The 18,761-nt window shown below is 50.0% G+C and overlaps 1 protein-coding gene across 5 annotated transcripts in view; it reads right to left on the reverse strand.

The window, feature by feature from the left end:
• Positions 1–18,761, reverse strand: part of LOC133362996 (chondroitin proteoglycan 2-like) — a 210,168-nt gene that overhangs the window by 131,436 nt on the left and 59,971 nt on the right. For 2 of the 5 annotated variants that reach the window (XM_061581987.1, XM_061581989.1), the window contains exons 2-12: positions 15,391–15,903; positions 12,958–12,976; positions 11,531–11,677; positions 8,637–8,795; positions 6,623–6,781; positions 6,290–6,337; positions 5,057–5,215; positions 4,414–4,455; positions 3,217–3,375; positions 2,225–2,266; positions 474–632 (exon numbers count right to left, since the gene is read on the reverse strand). In XM_061581987.1, the coding sequence (XP_061437971.1) occupies positions 474–632; positions 2,225–2,266; positions 3,217–3,375; positions 4,414–4,455; positions 5,057–5,215; positions 6,290–6,337; positions 6,623–6,781; positions 8,637–8,795; positions 11,531–11,677; positions 12,958–12,976; positions 15,391–15,459 (1,162 nt within the window). In that variant the 5' untranslated portion in view covers positions 15,460–15,903. Of the gene's footprint in view, positions 1–473; positions 633–2,224; positions 2,267–3,216; positions 3,376–4,413; positions 4,456–5,056; positions 5,216–6,289; positions 6,338–6,622; positions 6,782–8,636; positions 8,796–11,530; positions 11,678–12,957; positions 12,977–15,390; positions 15,904–16,612; positions 16,651–18,761 lie in introns of all 5 variants that reach the window. The other 3 variants (XM_061581988.1, XM_061581990.1, XM_061581991.1) reach the window with 3 other exon arrangements.

The following is an 18,761-nucleotide window of genomic DNA, read 5'->3' on the forward strand; positions in this document are numbered from 1 at the left end:
GAGGGTCTCTGTGTGGTGAGTCTATTGGTCTCTGTGTGATGAGTATATGGCTCTCTGTGTGATGAGTTTATGGGTCTCTGTGCGATGAGTATGTTGTCCTCTTTTTGATGAGTCTATGGGTCTCAAATGAGTAGTCTATGGGTCTGTGGGTGATGAGTCATTGGGTCCCTATGGGAGTCTACGGGTCTCTGTGTAAGTTGTCTGTGGGTGGGTGAATGAGCGTGCGAGTGGGTAGGTGAATGAATTTGTGGGTCAATGAGCACAAATGGGTTGGTGAATGAATGAATGAGTGGGTGATTGAAAGAGTGGGTGAACGAATGAGTAAGTGAGTGAATGAAGGAGCGCACGAGTGGGTAGGTGAATAAATGAATGAGTGGGTAAATGAATGAATGAGTGGGTGAATGAGAGTTTGAGTGGGGAGGTGAATTAATGAGTGGGTGAGTGATTGGATGGGGTGAATGTGCCATACGTACCAGGCCAGTCGCACACGCTGATGGCCGGGTTGAACACCAGGTTGGCTGGGCATTGCTTGTGGTACGTCAGGGAATTGGAGCAGTGGTAGAAGCTGTGGGAGTCTGAGGGGTCTGGGTACAGCCCATCAGCCTTGTCCTGGCAGAATACCGAGTTCACCACTGCAGGAGACAAAGGTGGAGCTGTTAGCGGGTCTCTATGGATCTCTGTGTGATGAGTCTGTGGGTCTCAAATGAGTCGTCTATGGGTCTCTTGGTGATGAGTCTGTGGGTCTCTGTGTGATGAGTCTATGGGTCTCTGAGTGATGAGTCTATGGGTCTCTTGGTGATGAGTCTGTGGGTCTCTGTGTGATGAGTCTATGGGTCTCTGAGTGATGAGTCTGTGGGTCTCTGTGTGATGAGTCTACGTAAAACAACCCTCTACCTCCTCGTGGTGCCGGACGGGCAACGCTGTCGTGGACAGTGCTGAGGGGGGGAGGGCCAATTCCGATTGGCCTTTCCCCTCATGGCATCTGTGACCACCACAGCGGCTAAATGGGGGCTGTGGACAGGAGCGAGGGGCTGGTAACCCCTCCACCTTCAATTAACTACCACTAAACTACGACCAAAAAATGTACTTAACAAGCTTGTGCCGGAGACCCCGGGAGGACAGGCGTTTATCACGTCTCCTGGCCAAACCCCATTTGGCGGAGCCAGGAGATTGAATCTTCACCCTCGGGGCTCCTCCAGAAACAATAAAAAGCCACTACGGATGGCCACATGGAATTTTCGAACGCTCACTGCGGAGGAGAGGCTGCCACTCTTCTGTCGAGAGCTGGATTAGTACCGCCTGGATCTCTGTGGTATTCAGGAGGTCCGGTGGACCGGCTCTGACCTCTTGCCAGCGGGCGTTCGACACTTCACGTGGCCTCAAGGTGCACTTGGCCTGGCACAAGCGTCGTGGTGACGTCACAGCCACCTAGTGACGATTGGCGGTTATCGTTGGTGGCGATGATCATCACCACCACCACCACCATCACCCCCATCACCACCATCACCACCATCACCACCATCACCACTATCACAACCCCCATCACCATCACCACCACTATCACCACCCCCATCACCCCCATCACCACCATCACCACCATCACCACCATCACCACCACTATCACAACCCCCATCACCATCACCACCACTATCACCACCCCCATCACCCCCATCACCACCACCATCGTCATCATCACCACCATCGTCACCATCACCACCATCACCACCATCACCTCCATCACCACCACTATCACCACCATCACCTCCATCACCACCATCGTCACCACCATCACCACCATCACCACCATCACCTCCATCACCCCCCCCCCACCCCCATTACCACCATCACCTCCACCATCATCACCACCACCATCACCACCATCACCACCACTATAACCGCCCCCACCACCCCCATCACCACCATCACCTCCATCACCACCACTATCACCACCATCACCTCCATCACCACCATCGTCATCACCACCATCGTCACCACCACCACCATCACCACCATCACCACCATCACCTCCATCACCCCCACCACCACCCCCATCACCACCATCACCACCCCCATCACCCCCATCACCACCATCACCACCATCACCCTCCCGGCTTCTACAGAGGCCACGACACCCTCGTCAAGGCGTGCAATGGAGATGGAGGGGAGTGTGGGGGTGGTGGTGACGTCACGAGACGACACGTGACGTCACGAGTTGAGGGCTTACTTGACTTGGTGGTTGCCTGGGTGGTTGCTGCTGCGACGTTGCCTGCAACGGCACAAACGACACAGACTCAGTGTGTGAGTAGTCTGTGGGTCTCTCTGTGTGAGTAGTCTGTGGGTCTCTACTGTGTGAGTAGTCTGTGGGTCTCTACTGTGTGAGTAGTTTATGGGTCTCTACTGTGTGAGTAGTCTGTGGGTTTCTACTGTGTGAGTAGTCTGTGGGTCTCTACTGTGTGAGTAGTCTGTGGGTCTCTACTGTGTGAGTAGTTTATGGGTCTCTACTGTGTGAGTAGTCTGTGGGTTTCTACTGTGTGAGTAGTCTGTGGGTCTCTACTGTGTGTGTAGTCTGTGGGTCTCTACTGTGTGAGTAGTCTGTGGGTCTCTGCTGTGTGAGTAGTCTGTGGGTCTCTGCTGTGTGAGTAGTCTGTGGGTCTCTACTGTGTGAGTAGTCTGTGGGTCTCTACTGTGTGAGTAGTCTGTGGGTCTCTACTGTGTGAGTAGTCTGTGGGTTTCTACTGTGTGAGTAGTCTGTGGGTCTCTACTGTGTGAGTAGTCTGTGGGTCTCTACTGTGTGAGTAGTCTGTGGGTCTCTACTGTGTGAGTAGTCTGTGGGTTTCTACTGTGTGAGTAGTCTGTGGGTCTCTACTGTGTGAGTAGTCTGTGGGTCTCTACTGTGTGAGTAGTCTGTGGGTCTCTACTGTGTGAGTAGTCTGTGGGTCTCTACTGTGTGAGTAGTCTGTGGGTCTCTACTGTGTGAGTAGTTTGTGGGTCTCTACTGTGTGAGTAGTCTGTGGGTCTCTACTGTGTGAGTAGTCTGTGGGTCTCCACTGTGTGAGAAGTCTGTGGGTCTCTACTGTGTGAGTAGTCGATGGGTGGGTGAACGAGTGGGTGAATGAGCGAATTAGTGAGTTAATGAATGGGTGAATGAGCATGCGAGTGGGTAGGTGAATGAGTGAATGGGTGAGTGAGTGGATGGGGTGAATGTGCCATACGTACCGGGCCAGTCGCACACGCTGATGGCCGGGTTGAACACAAGGTTGGCTGGGCATTGCTTGTGGTACGTCAGGGAATTGGAGCAGTGGTAGAAGCTGTGGGAGTCTGAGGGGTCTGGGTACAGCCCATCAGCCTTGTCCTGGCAGAATACCGAGTTCACCACTGCAGGAGACAAAGGTGGAGCTGTTAGCGTGTCTCTTGGTGATGAGTCTGTGGGTCTCTGTGTGATGAGTCTACGTAAAACAACCGCCTACCTCCTCGTGGTACCGGGCGGGCAACGCTGTCGTGTACAGTGCTGAGGGGGGGAGGGCCAATTCCGATTGTCCTTTCTCCTCATGGCATCTGTGACCACCACAGCGGCTAAATGGGGGCTCTGGACAGGTGCGAGGTGCTAGTAACCCCTCCACCTTCAATTAAATTTTACGACCGAAAAATATACTTAACAAGCTTGTGCCGGAGACCCTGGGGGACAGGCGTCTATGACATCTCCTGGCCAAACCCCATTTGGCGGAGCCAGGAGATTGAATCTTCACCCTCAGGGCTCCTCCAGAAACAATAAAAAGCCACTACGGATGGCCACGTGGAATTTTCGAATGCTCACTGCGGAGGAGAGGCTGCCACTCCTCTGTCAGGAGCTGGACCAGTACTGCCTGGATCTCTGTGGTATTCAGGAGGCCCGGTGGACCGGCTCTGACCTCTTGCCAGCGGGCGTTCGACACTTCACGTGGCCTCAAGGTACACATGGCCTAGCACAAGCGTCGTGGTGACGTCACCGCCACCTAGTGGCGAATGGCGGTTGTCGTTGGTGGTGATGATCATCATCACCACCACCATCACCACCACTATCACCACCCCCATCACCATCACCACCATCACCACTATCACCTCCATCACCACCACTATCACCACCCCATCACCACCATCACCACCATCACCTCCATCACCACCACTATCACCACCATCACCTCCATCACCACCTCCATCACCACCACTATCACCACCCCCATCACCCCCATCACCACCATCACCCCCATCACCACCATCACCACCACCATCACCACCATCACCACCATCACCCTCCCGTCTTCTACAGAGGCCACGACACCATCGTCAAGGCGTGCAATGGAGATGGAGGGAAGTGTGGGGGGGGGGGTGGTGACGTCACGAGACGACACGTGACGTCACGAGTTGAGGGCTTACCTGACTTGGTGGTTGCCTGGGTGGTTGCTGCTGCGACGTTGCCTGCAACGGTACAAACGACACAGACACAGACTCAGTGTGTGAGTAGTCTGTGGGTCTCTACTGTGTGAGTAGTCTGTGGGTCTCTACTGTGTGAGTAGTCTGTGGGTCTCTACTGTGTGAGTAGTCTGTGGGTCACTGTGTGAGTAGTCTGTGGGTCTCTACTGTGTGAGTAGTCTGTGGGTCTCTACTGTGTGAGTAGTCTGTGGGTCTCTACTGTGTGAGTAGTCTGTGGGTCTCTGTGTGTGAGTAGTCTGTGGGTCTCTACTGTGTGAGTAGTCTGTGGGTCTTTGTGTGTGAGTAGTCTGTGGGTCTCTGTGTGTGAGTAGTCTGTGGGTCTCTACTGTGTGTGAGTAGTCTGTGGGTCTCTACTGTGTGAGTAGTCTGTGGGTCTCTACTGTGTGAGTAGTCTGTGGGTGGGTGAACGAGTGGGTGAATGAGCAAATTAGTGAGTTAATGAATGGGTGAATGAGCGTGCGATAGGGTAGGCAAATTAATGGGTGGGTGAATTAATGAATGATTGGGTGAATGAATGCATGTGTGGGTGAATAAGTGAATGGGTGAATGAGTGAGTGAGTGGATGGGGTGAATGTGCCATACGTACCGGGCCAGTCGCACACGCTGATGGCTGGGTTGAACACCAGGTTGGCTGGACATTGCTTGTGGTACGTCAGGGAATTGGAGCAGTGGTAGAAGCTGTGGGAGTCTAAGGGGTCTGGGTACAGCCCATCAGCCTTGTCCTGGCAGAATACCGAGTTCACCACTGCAGGAGACAAAGGTGGAGCTGTTAGCGTGTCTCTGAGTGATGAGTCTGTGGGTCTCAAATGAGTCGTCTATGGGTCTCTTGGTGATGAGTCTATGGGTCTCTGTGTGATGAGTCTGTGGGTCTCTATGTGATGAGTCTGTGGGTCTCTGTGTGGTGAGTCTGTGGGTCTCTGTGTGGTGAGTCTGTGGGTCTCTGTGTGATGAGTCTGTGGGTCTCTGTGTGGTGAGTATGTGGGTCTCTGTGTGATGAGTATGTGGGTCTCTGTGTGATGAGTCTGTGGGTCTCTGCGTGATGAGTGTGTAAAACAAACCCCTACCTCCTCGTGGTGCTGGACGGGCAACGCTGTCGTGTACAGTGCTGAGGGGGGGAGGGCCAATTCCGATTGGCCTTTCCCCTCACGGCATCTGTGACCACCACAGCGGCTAAATGGGGGCTCTGGACAGGTGCGAAGGGCTAGTAACCCCTCCAGCTTCAATTAAATTCCACTAAACTACCACCGAAAAATGTACTTAACAAGCTTGTGCCGGAGACCCCGGGGGACAGGCGTCTATAACGTTTCCTGGCCAAACCCCATTTGGCGGAGCCAGAAGATTGAATCTTTACCCTTGGGGCTCCTCCAGAAACAACGAAAAACCATTGCGGATGGCCACGTGGAATTTTCGAACGCTCACTGCGGAGGAGAGGCTGCCACTCTTCTGTCGAGAGCTGGATTAGTACCGCCTGGATCTCTGTGGTATTCAGGAGGTCCGGTGGACCGGCTCTGACCTCCTGTCTGCGGGCGTTCGACACTTCACCTGGCCTCAAGGTACACATGGCCTGGCACAAGCGTCGTGGTGACGTCACCTCCACCTAGTGGCGAATGGCGGTTGTCGTTAGTGGTGATGATCATCATCACCACCCCCATCACCACCATCACCACCACTATCACCACCCCCATCACCACCATCACCCTCCCGGCTTCTACAGAGGCCACGACACCATCTTCAAGGCGTGCGATGGAGATGGAGGGGAGTGTGGGGGGAGGTGGAGTTGACACGAGACGACACGAGACGACACGAGTTGAGAGCTTACGTGGCTTGGTGGTTGCCTGGGTGGTCGTTGTTGCGTCCTCGTGTGGAACTGCACACACGACACAGACACAGACTCAGTGTGTGAGTCGTCTGTGGGTCTCTACTGTGTGAGTAGTCTATGGGTGGGTGAACGAGTGGGTGAATGAGCGAATTAGTGAGTGAATAAGTGGGTGGGTGAATGACTGAGTGGGCAAATGAGTGAGTGGGTGGGTTAGTGAACGGGTGGCGAGGTGAATTGGTGACTGAGTGTGTGTGTATTTGCGTGAATGTTTGGGTGAGTGGGTGAATGGGTGAATGAGTGATTGAGTGGTTGGGGTGAATGTGTGATACGTACCATCCCAGTCGCATATGTTTTTGGCCGGGTTGAACACCAGGTTGGCTGGACATTGCTTGTGGTACATCAGGGAATTGGAGCAGTGGTAGAAGCTGTGGGAGTCTGCGGGGTCTGGGTACAGCCCATCAGCCTTGTCCTGGCAGAAAGCCGAGTTCACCACTGCAGGAGACAAAGGTGGAGCTGTTAGCGGGTCTCTGCGTGATGAGTCTGTGGGTCTCTGTGTGGTGAGTCTGTGGGTCTCTGTGTGATGAGTCTGTGGGTCTCTGTGTGATGAGTCTGTGGGTCTCTGTGTGATGAGTCTGTGGGTCTCTGTGTGGTGAGTCTGTGGGTCTTTGTGTGATGAGTCTGTGGGTCTCTGTGTGATGAGTCTGTGGGTCTCTGTGTGATGAGTCTGTGGGTCTCTGTGTGATGAGTCTGTGGGTCTCTGTGTGATGAGTCTGTGGGTCTCTGTGTGATGAGTCTGTGGGTCTCTGTGTGATGAGTCTTCGGGTCTCTGTGTGTTGAGTCTATGGGTCTCAAATGAGTAGTGTTCTGCCTCTCGGCAGGAGTTTTTCCTCACGGCAGATGGGGGGGGGGGGGGGGGGGGTGCGTATGTACACAGGCATTTCCTGTTTTTGATGCTGGTTTTCGTCACGTGACCAGGAAGTTGCGATTTAAGATTCCCGCTTAACCACGCGGGCGTCCGCCATTAGGCACATAATTCAAGATGGCGGCACACATCGCGTCCCAGTGAAGCCAGCCGCAATTGTCCATCGTGGGAGCTTAAGAAGCATTGTTTGTAAGTTCGTTCATGTTCTTATAATATTGGCAATGCTGTTATAATGTTAGAATGACCGTTATAAGGATGTACATGCCTTTATAATGCCGTTAAATTGTTATGATAAATACGAGGCCTAGTTAACAACGAAGCCTGCAACTTTCCCTATTGTGAATGTTACTTGTAATTTAATAAGTCGAGTCAAACTTGTACCCAAGTAACTTTATTGCGATCCTGAGAGCAAGGATGACGAAATATCTCATCCACAGTTTAGTGTTATGTGTAATACTGTACATCTAGAGTGCAAATTTCGATTTAAAGCTTTCGTGACTGCAGGGATTCATCTTCTTGGTTCTTTCGGTAAAGTCACGTAGAAGGGAAGTAATAAAATAATAATAAAACACAATAAAATATTTTATTGTTTTATTTTTATTATTTTATTACTTCCCTTCTACGTGACTTTACCGAAAGAGCCAAGAAGATCTGGAGTACAGTGTGATGATAACACGATGTGCCTTTATGTAACACAGCAGCTTATGCTCTTGTATAGTAATTCAGTGGTAATGTAGGGGCCTGCCCTGTCCAGGGTCTATTGTTTAGAAATATGTTATCTAAGACAATGTTATGATGCTGTGGTATTCATTGATTGTGTTGGTGTTTCTGGGTTATAACAAATGCTGTATCTGTGTTTTCTCACCAGTTTTACCTCGTTAAACTCAATAAATGACGTTTGGAGTTGGACGTTCATCCTGGCTCTGAGGGTTTATTGAACGCGAGGTTAACTACTCAGCTAGCGGTGCAAAACGCAGCGCACAGCGAGGCCGAGACAAGTAGTCTATGGATCTCTGTGTGATGAGTCTATGGGTCTCAAATTAGTAGTCTATGGATCTCTGTGTGATGAGTCTATGGGTCTCAAATGAGTAGTCTATGGATCTCTGTGTGATGAGTCTATGGGTCTCAAATGAGTAGTCTATGGATCTCTATGTGATGAGTCTATGGGTCTCAAATGAGTAGTATATGGATCTCTGTGTGATGAGTCTATGGGTCTCAAATGAGTAGTCTATGGATCTCTATGTGATGAGTCTATGGGTCTCAAATGAGTAGTATATGCGTCTCTGGGTGATGAGTCATTGGGTTCCTATGTGAGTCTATGGGTCTCGGTGTGAGTTGTCTGTGGGTGGGTGAATGAGCGTGCGAGTGGGTAGGTGAATGAGTGAATGGGTGAGTTAGTGGATGGGGTGAATGTGCCATATGTACCAGGCCAGTCGCACACGCTGATGGCCGGGTTGAACACCAGGTTGGCTGGGCATTGCTTGTGGTACGTCAGGGAATTGGAGCATTGGAAGAAGCTGTGGGAGTCTAAGGGGTCTGGGTACAGCCCATCAGCCTTGTCCTGGCAGAATGCTGAGTTCCCCACTGCAGGAGACAAAGGTGGAGCTGTTAGCGGGTCTCTGTGTGATGAGTCTTCGGGTCTCTGTGTGATGAGTCTGTGGGTCTCTGTGTGATGAATCTGTGGGTCTCTGTGTGATGAGTCTGTGGGTCTCTGTGTGATGAGTCTACGGGTCTCTGTGTGATGAGTCTACGGGTCTCTGTGTGATGAGTCTATGGGTCTCTGTGTAATGAATCTGTGGGTCTCTGTGTGATGAGTCTGTGGGTCTCTGTGGATGAGTCTTCGGGTCTCTGTGTGATGAGTCTACGGGTCTCTGTGTGATGAGTCTACGGGTCTCTGTGTGATGAGTCTATGGGTCTTATTGTGATTACTCTGTGGGTCTCTTGGTGATGGGTCTGTGGGTCTCTGTGTGATGAGTCTGTGGGTCTCTGTGTGAGTCTGTGGGTCTCTGTGTGGTGAGTCTGTGGGTCTCTGTGTGATGAGTCTGTGGGTCTCTGTGTGATGAGTCTGTGGGTCTCTGTGTGAGTCTGTGGGTCTCTGTGTGGTGAGTCTGTGGGTCTCTGTGTGATGAGTCTGTGGGTCTCTGTGTGGTGAGTCTGTGGGTCTCTGTGTGAGTCTGTGGGTCTCTGTGTGGTGAGTCTGTGGGTCTCTGTGTGATGAGTCTGTGGGTCTCTGTGTGATGAGTCTGTGGGTCTCTGTGTGGTGAGTCTGTGGGTCTCTGTGTGATGAGTCTGTGGGTCTCTGTGTGATGAGTCTGTGGGTCTCTGTGTGATGAGTCTGTGGGTCTCTGTGTGATGAGTCTGTGGGTCTCTGTGTGGTGAGTCTGTGGGTCTCTGTGTGATGAGTCTGTGGGTCTCTGTGTGGTGAGTCTGTGGGTCTCTGAGTGATGAGTCTGTGTAAAACAACCCCCTTCCTCTTCGTGGTGCTGGACGGGCAACGCTGTCGTGTACAGTGCTGAGGGGGGAGGGCCAATTCCGATTGGCCTTTCCCCTCATGGCGGTTGTGACCACCACAGCGGCTAAATGGGGGCTCTGGACATATGCGAGGGGTTGGTAACCCATACACCTTCAATTAACTACCAAAAAAAAAGTAACTTGCAGTACCACACCGATTGCAGATTTGCTGAGCATTTTTGTGAGGTCCTTGAGGAGGGGAAATCCTTCAGCCTATAAAACATCGTGGGACAAAGTGGGGATGACCCTGCTGAGGCTGTGGTGGCTCAAATATTGGAAGAAGTCACCCCCTGTGCGTGGCTGGCTGAGGTGCCATCAGTTGAGGAAGTACTGAGGGCGATCCAGAGTCTGAGACTGGAATAGGCACCGGGCAGAAGAAGGACCGCACAGACTGTAACAACTACAGGGGCATCTCACTCCTCAGTGTGCTGGGAAAGATCCTGGCAAGGATTATTCAACATCGCCTTGCCAGGCACGCTGAGGAGAGGCTTGCGGAGCCCCAATGCGGTTTCAGGAAAGGGCGGTCCTGCACAGATGTCATATTTTCTGTCCGTTTGCTACAGCAGAGGTGTAGGGAATTCCAACAAGACCTACATCTCTGCTTTATTGACCTGGTCAAGGCCTATGATACCATCAGTAGGCCTGGGCTCTGGGTTGTTTTTCGTGCTTTCGGTGTCCCTGACTCACTGCTCACGATCATTAAGGACCTTCATGATGGTGAGTGGACCCGGGTAAAACTACGTGGCTAGGAGTCAGAGCCAATCCCTGTTCACCTTGGGGTGCGACAGGGATGTCCTCTGGCTCCCACATGATTTAACATCTATTTCGACCCCGTAGTTCGTGAAACCTTCAGTAGCTGTACCGAAGGAATTTTCATCTGGTACAGATACAATGGGAGCCTGATCGATGCCCGGGTGCAGTCAAGGGATCGCTCCCTATTGCTCAACCACGTTATGTATGCCGATGATCTGGTAATAGCTGCTCACTCAGAGGAGGAGTTGGAGGTGCTGCTGCTGACCCTGGAGCGTGCCACTAAGAGGTGGGGCCTTACCATCAGCCCCACCAAAACTAAGCACCTAGCCTGGGTGTTTTGTACCATCGGACACTCCACCCCCACAACTCCCAATTGGTGATGGGGCAGTTGAGGAGAGAGTGGAGAGTTTCCCATACCTGGGCAGTGTGCTCATGACCGGCTCTGGTGTGACAGCAGAGGTCTCACTCCAAATCAGTCGAGCGTCATTATCTCGTCACCGCCACCACGACGCTTGTGCAGGCGGTTGTTGTTGTTGTTGTTGAGTAGGTGTACAAGTGAGGATATGAATGAGTGGGTGGGTGAATGAGTGAGTGGGTGAATGAGTGAGTGGGTGAGTGAGTGAGTGGGTGAGTGAGTGAGTGGGTGAATGAGTGAGTGGGTGAATGAGTGAGTGGGTGGGTGAATGAGTGAGTGAGTGGGTGAATGAGTGAGTGGGTGAATGAGTGAGTGGGTGAATGCGTGAGTGGGTGAATGAGTGAGTGGGTGAATGAGTGAGTGGGTGGGTGAATGAGTGAGTGAGTGGGTGAATGAGTGAGTGGGTGAATGAGTGGGTGGGTGAATGAGTGAGTGGGTGAATGAGTGAGTGGGTGGGTGAATGAGTGAGTGAGTGGGTGAATGAGTGAGTAGGTGAATGAGTGAGTGGGTGAATGAGTGGGTGGGTGAATGAGTGAGTGGGTGAATGAGTGGGTGGGTGAATGAGTGAGTGGGTGAATGAGTGAGTGGGTGAATGAGTGAGCGGGTGAGTGAGTGGATGGGGTGAATGTGCGATACGTACCGTCCCAGTCACATCTGTTTTTGGCCGGGTTGAACACCAGGTTGGCTGGACATTGCTTGTGGTACGTCAGGGAATTGGAGCAGTGGTAGAAGCTGTGGGAGTCTGAGGTGTCTGCGTACAGCCCATCAGCCTTGTCCTGGCAGAATACTGGGTGGGTCAAACGTTGCAGGACACGGTAGAGATGTTAGCAGGTCTCTGTGGTGAGTCTGTGGGTCTCTGCTGTGTGATGAGTCTATGGGTCTCTGCTGTGTGATGAGTCTGTGGCTCTCTGCTGTGTGATGAGTTTATGGCTCTCTGCTGTGTGATGAGTCTATGGGTCTCTGTTGTGTGATGAGTCTGTGGGTCTCTGCTGTGTGATGAGTCTATGGTTCTCTGCTGTGTGATGAGTCTATGGGTCTCTGCTTTGTGATGAGTCTGTGGGTCTCTGTGTGGTGAGTCTATGGGTCTCTGCTGTGTGATGAGTCTGTGGGTCTCTGCTGTGTGATGAGTCTATGGCTCTCTGCTGTGTGATGAGTCTATGGGTCTCTGCTGTGTGATGAGTCTGTGGGTCTCTGCTGTGTGATGAGTCTGTGGGTCTCTGCTGTGTGATGAGTCTATGACTCTCTGCTGTGTGATGATTCTATGGGTCTCTGTGTAATGAGTCTATGGTTCTATGTGTGATGAGTCTATTGGTCTCTGTGTGATGAGTCTATGGGTCTCTGTGTGATGAGTATGTGGGTCTCTGTGTGATGAATCTATGGGTCTCTGTGTAATGAGTCTATGGGTCTCTGTGTGATGAGTCTATGGGTCTCTGTGTGATGAGTCTATGGGTCTCTGTGTGATGAGTCTATGGGTATCTGTGTGAGTAGTCTGTGGGTCTCTATGTGAGTAGTCTGTGGGTCTCTATGTGAGTAGTCTGTGGGTCTCTATGTGAGTAGTCTGTGGTTCTCTCTGTGTGAGTAGTCTGTGTGTCTCTACTGTGTGAGTAGTCTGTGGGTCTGTGTGTGTGTGTGAGTAGTCTGTGGGTCTCTACTGTGTAAGTAGTCTGTGGGTTTCTGCTGTGTAAGCAGTCTGTGGGTCTCTACTGTGTGAGTAGTCTGTGGGTCTCTGCTGTGTGAGTAATCTATGGGTCTTTGAGTAGTCTGTGGGTCTCTACTGTGTGAGTAGTCTGTTGGTCTCTACTGTGTGAGTAGTCTGTGGGTCTCTGCTGTGTGAGTAGTCTGTGGGTCTCTACTGTGTGAGTAGTCTGTGGGTCTCTGCTGTGTGAGTAATCTATGGGTCTTTGTGTGAGTAGTCTGTGGGTCTCTACTGTGTGAGTAGTCTGTTGGTCTCTACTGTGTGAGTAGTCTGTGGGTCTCTGTGTGAGTAGTCTGTGGGTCTCTACTGTGTGAGTAGTCTGTGGGTCTCTACTGTGTGAGTAGTCTGTATCAGAGGAGTAAAACTCTTACCGTTGTTATATCCTCTTCCCTGTAAAATGTAAACAAAGAAAAGAATGAGCACACGATGGGAGAGGAACTCAAAACATCATCGTTATCGTCACATGTCAACAAAACCTATTAACATAGAGACCTTCATCTGTGTAAGGGGCCGTCCATAAATGACGTCACGCGATTTGGGACGATTTTTGACCCCCCCCCCCAAACCATATTTACATTTTGAAAATAAAACATGCTTCAAATCGCTTTAAACTATTGTCATTGTAGTGCGTATTTAATGCGGCGCTGCACTCTGTTGTTGTAGGAGTGTTGTTCTAACAATTCTATATTTATTTTAATTTTCGCATTTTGATTTGACGTCACATTTCTCAACCCCCCCCCCCCTCGTCACACATCGTCACAAATGTCTGACCCCCCCCCCCCCCCCCAGGTGCGTTTTGACTGCTTGTGTTGTGGTTAATGCAAACATGATGCCTTGTATAAAGGTGTCAGTTTTGTACCAGTTGAAAGGGTATGACCCCCCACATGTCGACTTTTAACGTGCCCCACAAACACCAAACGTGGTTCAGTGTCAATCACCGAGACTCACAGAGACAGACTAAGGCTCCCTCCCATAGGGTTCAGTGTCAATCACCGAGACTCACAGAGCCAGACTAAGGCTCCCTCCCATAGGGTTTAGTGTCAATCACCGAGACTCACAGAGACAGACTAAGGCTCCCTCCCATAGGGTTCAGTGTCAATCACCGAGACTCACAGAGCCAGACTAAGGCTCCCTCCCATAGGGTTCAGTGTCAATCACCGAGACTCACAGAGCCAGACTAAGGCTCCCTCCCATAGGGTTCAGTGTCAATCACCGAGACTCACAGAGACAGACTAAGGCTCCCTCCCATAGGGGTTCAGTGTCAATCACCGAGACTCACAGAGCCAGACTAAGGCTCCCTCCCATAGGGTTCAGTGTCAATCACCGAGACTCACAGAGCCAGACTAAGGCTCCCTCCCATAGGGTTCAGTGTCAATCACCGAGACTCACAGAGACAGACTAAGGCTCCCTCCCATAGGGTTCAGTGTCAATCACCGAGACTCACAGAGCCAGACTAAGGCTCCCTCCCATAGGGTTCAGTGTCAATCACCGAGACTCACAGAGCCAGACTAAGGCTCACTCCCATAGGGTTCAGTGTCAATCACCGAGACTCACAGAGCCAGACTAAGGCTCACTCCCATAGGGTTCAGTGTCAATCACCGAGACTCACAGAGCCAGACTAAGGCTCCCTCCCATAGGGTTCAGTGTCAATCACCGAGACTCACAGAGACAGACTAAGGCTCCCTCCCATAGGGTTCAGTGTCAATCACCGAGACTCACAGAGCCAGACTAAGGCTCCCTCCCATAGGGTTCAGTGTCAATCACCGAGACTCACAGAGCCAGACTAAGGCTCTCTCCCATAGGGTTCAGTGTCAATCACCGAGACTCACAGAGCCAGACTAAGGCTCCCTCCCATAGGGTTCAGTGTCAATCACCGAGACTCACAGAGACAGACTAAGGCTCCCTCCCATAGGGTTCAGTGTCAATCACCGAGACTCACAGAGCCAGACTAAGGCTCCCTCCCATAGGGTTCAGTGTCAATCACCGAGACTCACAGAGCCAGACTAAGGCTCTCTCCCATAGGGTTCAGTGTCAATCACCGAGACTCACAGAGCCAGACTAAGGCTCCCTCCCATAGGGTTCAGTGTCAATCACCGAGACTCACAGAGACAGACTAAGGCTCCCTCCCATAGGGTTCAGTGTCAATCACCGAGACTCACAGAGCCAGACTAAGGCTCCCTCCCATAGGGTTCAGTGTCAATCACCGAGACTCACAGAGCCAGACTAAGGCTCCCTCCCATAGGGTCAGTGTCAATCACCGAGACTCACAGAGACAGACTAAGGCTCCCTCCCATAGGGTTCAGTGTCAATCACCGAGACTCACAGAGCCAGACTAAGGCTCCCTCCCATAGGGTTCAGTGTCAATCACCGAGACTCACAGAGCCAGACTAAGGCTCACTCCCATAGGGTTCAGTGTCAATCACCGAGACTCACAGAGCCAGACTAAGGCTCCCTCCCGTAGGGTTCAGTGTCAATCACCGAGACTCACAGAGACAGACTAAGGCTCCCTCCCATAGGGTTCAGTGTCAATCACCGAGACTCACAGAGCCAGACTAAGGCTCCCTCCCATAGGGTTCAGTGTCAATCACCGAGACTCACAGAGCCAGACTAAGGCTCACTCCCATAGGGTTCAGTGTCAATCACCGAGACTCACAGAGCCAGACTAAGGCTCACTCCCATGGGGTTCAGTGTCAATCACCGAGACTCACAGAGCCAGACTAAGGCTCACTCCCATAGGGTTCAATGTCAACCACCCAGGACTCAGAGCCAGACTAAGGCTCACTCCCATGGGGTTCAGGACTCACGTTCGCGTTGCTGAGAGCCAGCGAGCCGGCCAGCAAGACGATCACCAGGGGCACGACGCTCTGAGCCATTGTGGACACGGAGAGAGGTTGCAGCGGGGAGCGGCGGTGTCCTGGAGGTCTCCTGAAGTGGTTCTGGAGTGGTTCTGAAGAGGTCTCCTGGAGGTCTCCTGAAGTGGTCCTGGAGGTCTCCTGAAGAGGTCTCCTGGAGGTCTCCTGGAGGTCTCCTGGAGTGGTTCTGGAGGTCTCCTGAAGGTCTCCTGGAGGTCTCCTGGAGTGGTCCTGGAGTGGTCCTGAAGTGGTCTCCTGAAGGTCTCCTGGAGTGGTCCTGAAGAGGTCTCCTGGAGGTCTCCTGAAGTGGTCCTGGAGTGGTTCTGAAGGTCTCCTGAAGGTCTCCTGGAGGTCTCCTGAAGGTCTCCTGGAGGTCTCCTGGAGCAGTCCTGGAGTGGTTCTGAAGGTCTCCTGGAGTGGTCCTGGAGTGGTCCTGGAGTGGTCCTGGAGTGGTCTGAAGGTCTCCTGGAGGTGTCAGACGGAGTGATGCGGCTGCTTTAGAGTCGTCGCCCCTTTTTATGGGCGAACGGCGGCGTGAGGTCACCGCCCTCCAGGGCAGCGGGGAAACCTCAAAACCATCGCCCCGGGGAGGACTTTAGTTTGTGTGTCTATCGGCCACAGTCATTCCCTCCCTTCTCTACGCTGGTAATTGCATCCAGCATCATCGGGCAATTCGTCGTACAACTCAAATTGTAAATGTTGTGGTTTCACGCTTCAACGCTGCACCGGTGGTGGGCTAAAGCAGCGAACTATTTTGTCTTTTGTCAACGTGACACTTTTTTTACTGATTGGCCGTGTCGGGTGGTGGAGGGTTACGACACATTTATACAGCTGTCGTGGCTGTGACGGTTCCACCTGAAGACGGAAGCTTGTGTTGCCTCCGAAACGTCGTGATTTTTATTTTATTTTACTTTTATTAATTTTAATGTTTTAAGTACATGGTGACTTTACCGGAAAAAACCTAAGAATATGAACATTTATAAATAACGCGATCTAAACCCAAACACGTTGATTATGAACAACATGTACTAGCAAAACCCTGCAGCCATAGCTGGCTGCATGAGTCACAATCATCATCAGATAGAAATGAATGAGAAAACAAACATTGCAAACTTGGAAATATAATGCACTACGACACACAGAGAGTCGGCCAACAATACAGTCAACACCCCACCTGGTTGATTAACGTTCTCCAAAGTCATCTTCTTGGTTCTTTCGGTAAAGTCACGTAGAGTGGAAATAATAAAATAATAAAAATAAAACTTAATAAAATAATTCTCACGACGTTTCGGCCACAACGCAAGCAGCCGTCCTCAGGTGGAGAACAGGTCTGTAGTGTTGTACTAGTAAACTACACTATACACTACACTATACACTACACACTACACTAGTGCTGTACTAGTACACTACACTACACACTAGTGCTGTACTAGTACACTACACACTACACTATACACTACACTATACACTACACTATACACTACACACTACACTAGTGCTGTACTAGTATACTACACTATACACTACACTATACCACTACACTATACACTACACTATACACTACACACTACACTAGTGCTGTACTAGTATACTACACTATACACTACACTAGGACGGCTGCTTGCGTTGTGGCCGAAACGTCGTGAGAATTGTATTTTATTATGTTTTATTTTTATTATTTTATTATTTCCCTTCTACGTGACTTTACCGAAAGAACCAAGAAGATGAATCCCTGCAGTCACGAAAGCTTTAAATCGAAAATTAAAATAATTCTCACGACGTTTCGGCCACAACGCAAGCAGCAGTCCTCAGGTGGAGAACAGGTCCTCAGGTGAAGAACAGGTCTGTCGGAAAGACAGCGTCTGAAGACAGACCTGTTCTTCACCTGAGGACGGCGTTGTGGCCGAAACGTCGTGAGAATAATTTTATAATGTTTTATTTTTATTATTTTATTATTTCCATTCTACGTGATGACTTTACCGAAAGAACCAAGAAGATTATTTTATGTTTTATTTTTATTATTTTATTATTTCCATTCTACGTGATGACTTTACCGAAAGAACCAAGAAGATTATTTCATGAAGTTTTATTTTTATATTTTATTATTTCCCTTCTACGTGATGACTTTACCGAAAGAACCAAGAAGATGAATCCCTGCAGTCACGAAAGCAGCTTTAAATCGAAAGTTCTCCAAAAGCTTTCTAAATTTGAGGTCCTACCGATGTAGGTGATTGAAATGCATGCTTACAAAGGGCAGCGTACTTGAACAGGAACGAACCGTTGGTAGGGATATTTTCATCAACACAATAGACAGGAAGGACACGTTCAAAGGGCTCGCGTAATGCAAATGCATGATGCACGTTGCCTCAGTAATCCTCTCCCCCCACACACATTGTGTAAGAGCGCAGAAGCGTGGTCAACGCATCTACACCGCTATACAAGGAACGAAACAGTTAAAGACTTAAATTTCGATTTAAAGCTTCTTTCGTGACTGCAGGGATTCATCTTATTGGCTCTTTCGGTAAAGTCATCACGTAGAAGGGAAATAATAAAATAATAAAAATAAAACATAATAAAATAATATTTTAAATTTCGATTTAAAGCTTCTTTCGTGACTGCAGGGATTCATCTTCTTGGTTCTTTCGGTAAAGTCACGTAGAAGGGAAACAATAAAATAATAAAAATAAAACATAATCAAATAATAAAAATATAACATAATAAAATAATAAAAAATAAAACCTAATAAAATAATAAAAATAAAACATAATAACATTTCGATTTAAAGCTTTCGTGACTGCAGGGATTCATCTTCTTGGTTCTTTCGGTAAAGTCACGTAGAAGGGAAATAATAAAATAATAAAAATAAAACATAATAAAATACAATTCTCACGACGTTTCGGCCACAACGCAAGCAGCCGTCCTCAGGTGAAGAACAGGTCTGTCGGGAAGACAACAAAACATTCAGACGCTGTCTTTCCGACAGACCTGTTCTTCACCTGAGGACGGCTGCTTGCGTTGTGGCCGAAACGTCGTGAGAATTGTATTTTATTATGTTTTATTTTTATCATTTTATTATTTCCCTTCTACGTGATGACTTTACCGAAAGAACCAAGAAGAAGAAACAGTTAAAGGCTTCTCCACAAATCTGGCTGTCGCCTGATGAAGCTGGTTGTAATTACTGGCGAAACGTCGAACTCAGATTGTAAATGTTGTGGCTTGGCTCTCCGACACACCGGTGAGTGCTGTACTAGTATACTACACTATACACTACACTATACACTACTATATACTACACTATACACTACACTATACACTACACTATA

This window comes from Lethenteron reissneri, unplaced genomic scaffold, assembly GCF_015708825.2.
Source record: "Lethenteron reissneri isolate LAM-NWPU_2019-01 unplaced genomic scaffold, ASM1570882v1 scaffold_1639, whole genome shotgun sequence".
Classification (NCBI taxonomy): domain Eukaryota; kingdom Metazoa; phylum Chordata; class Hyperoartia; order Petromyzontiformes; family Petromyzontidae; genus Lethenteron; species Lethenteron reissneri.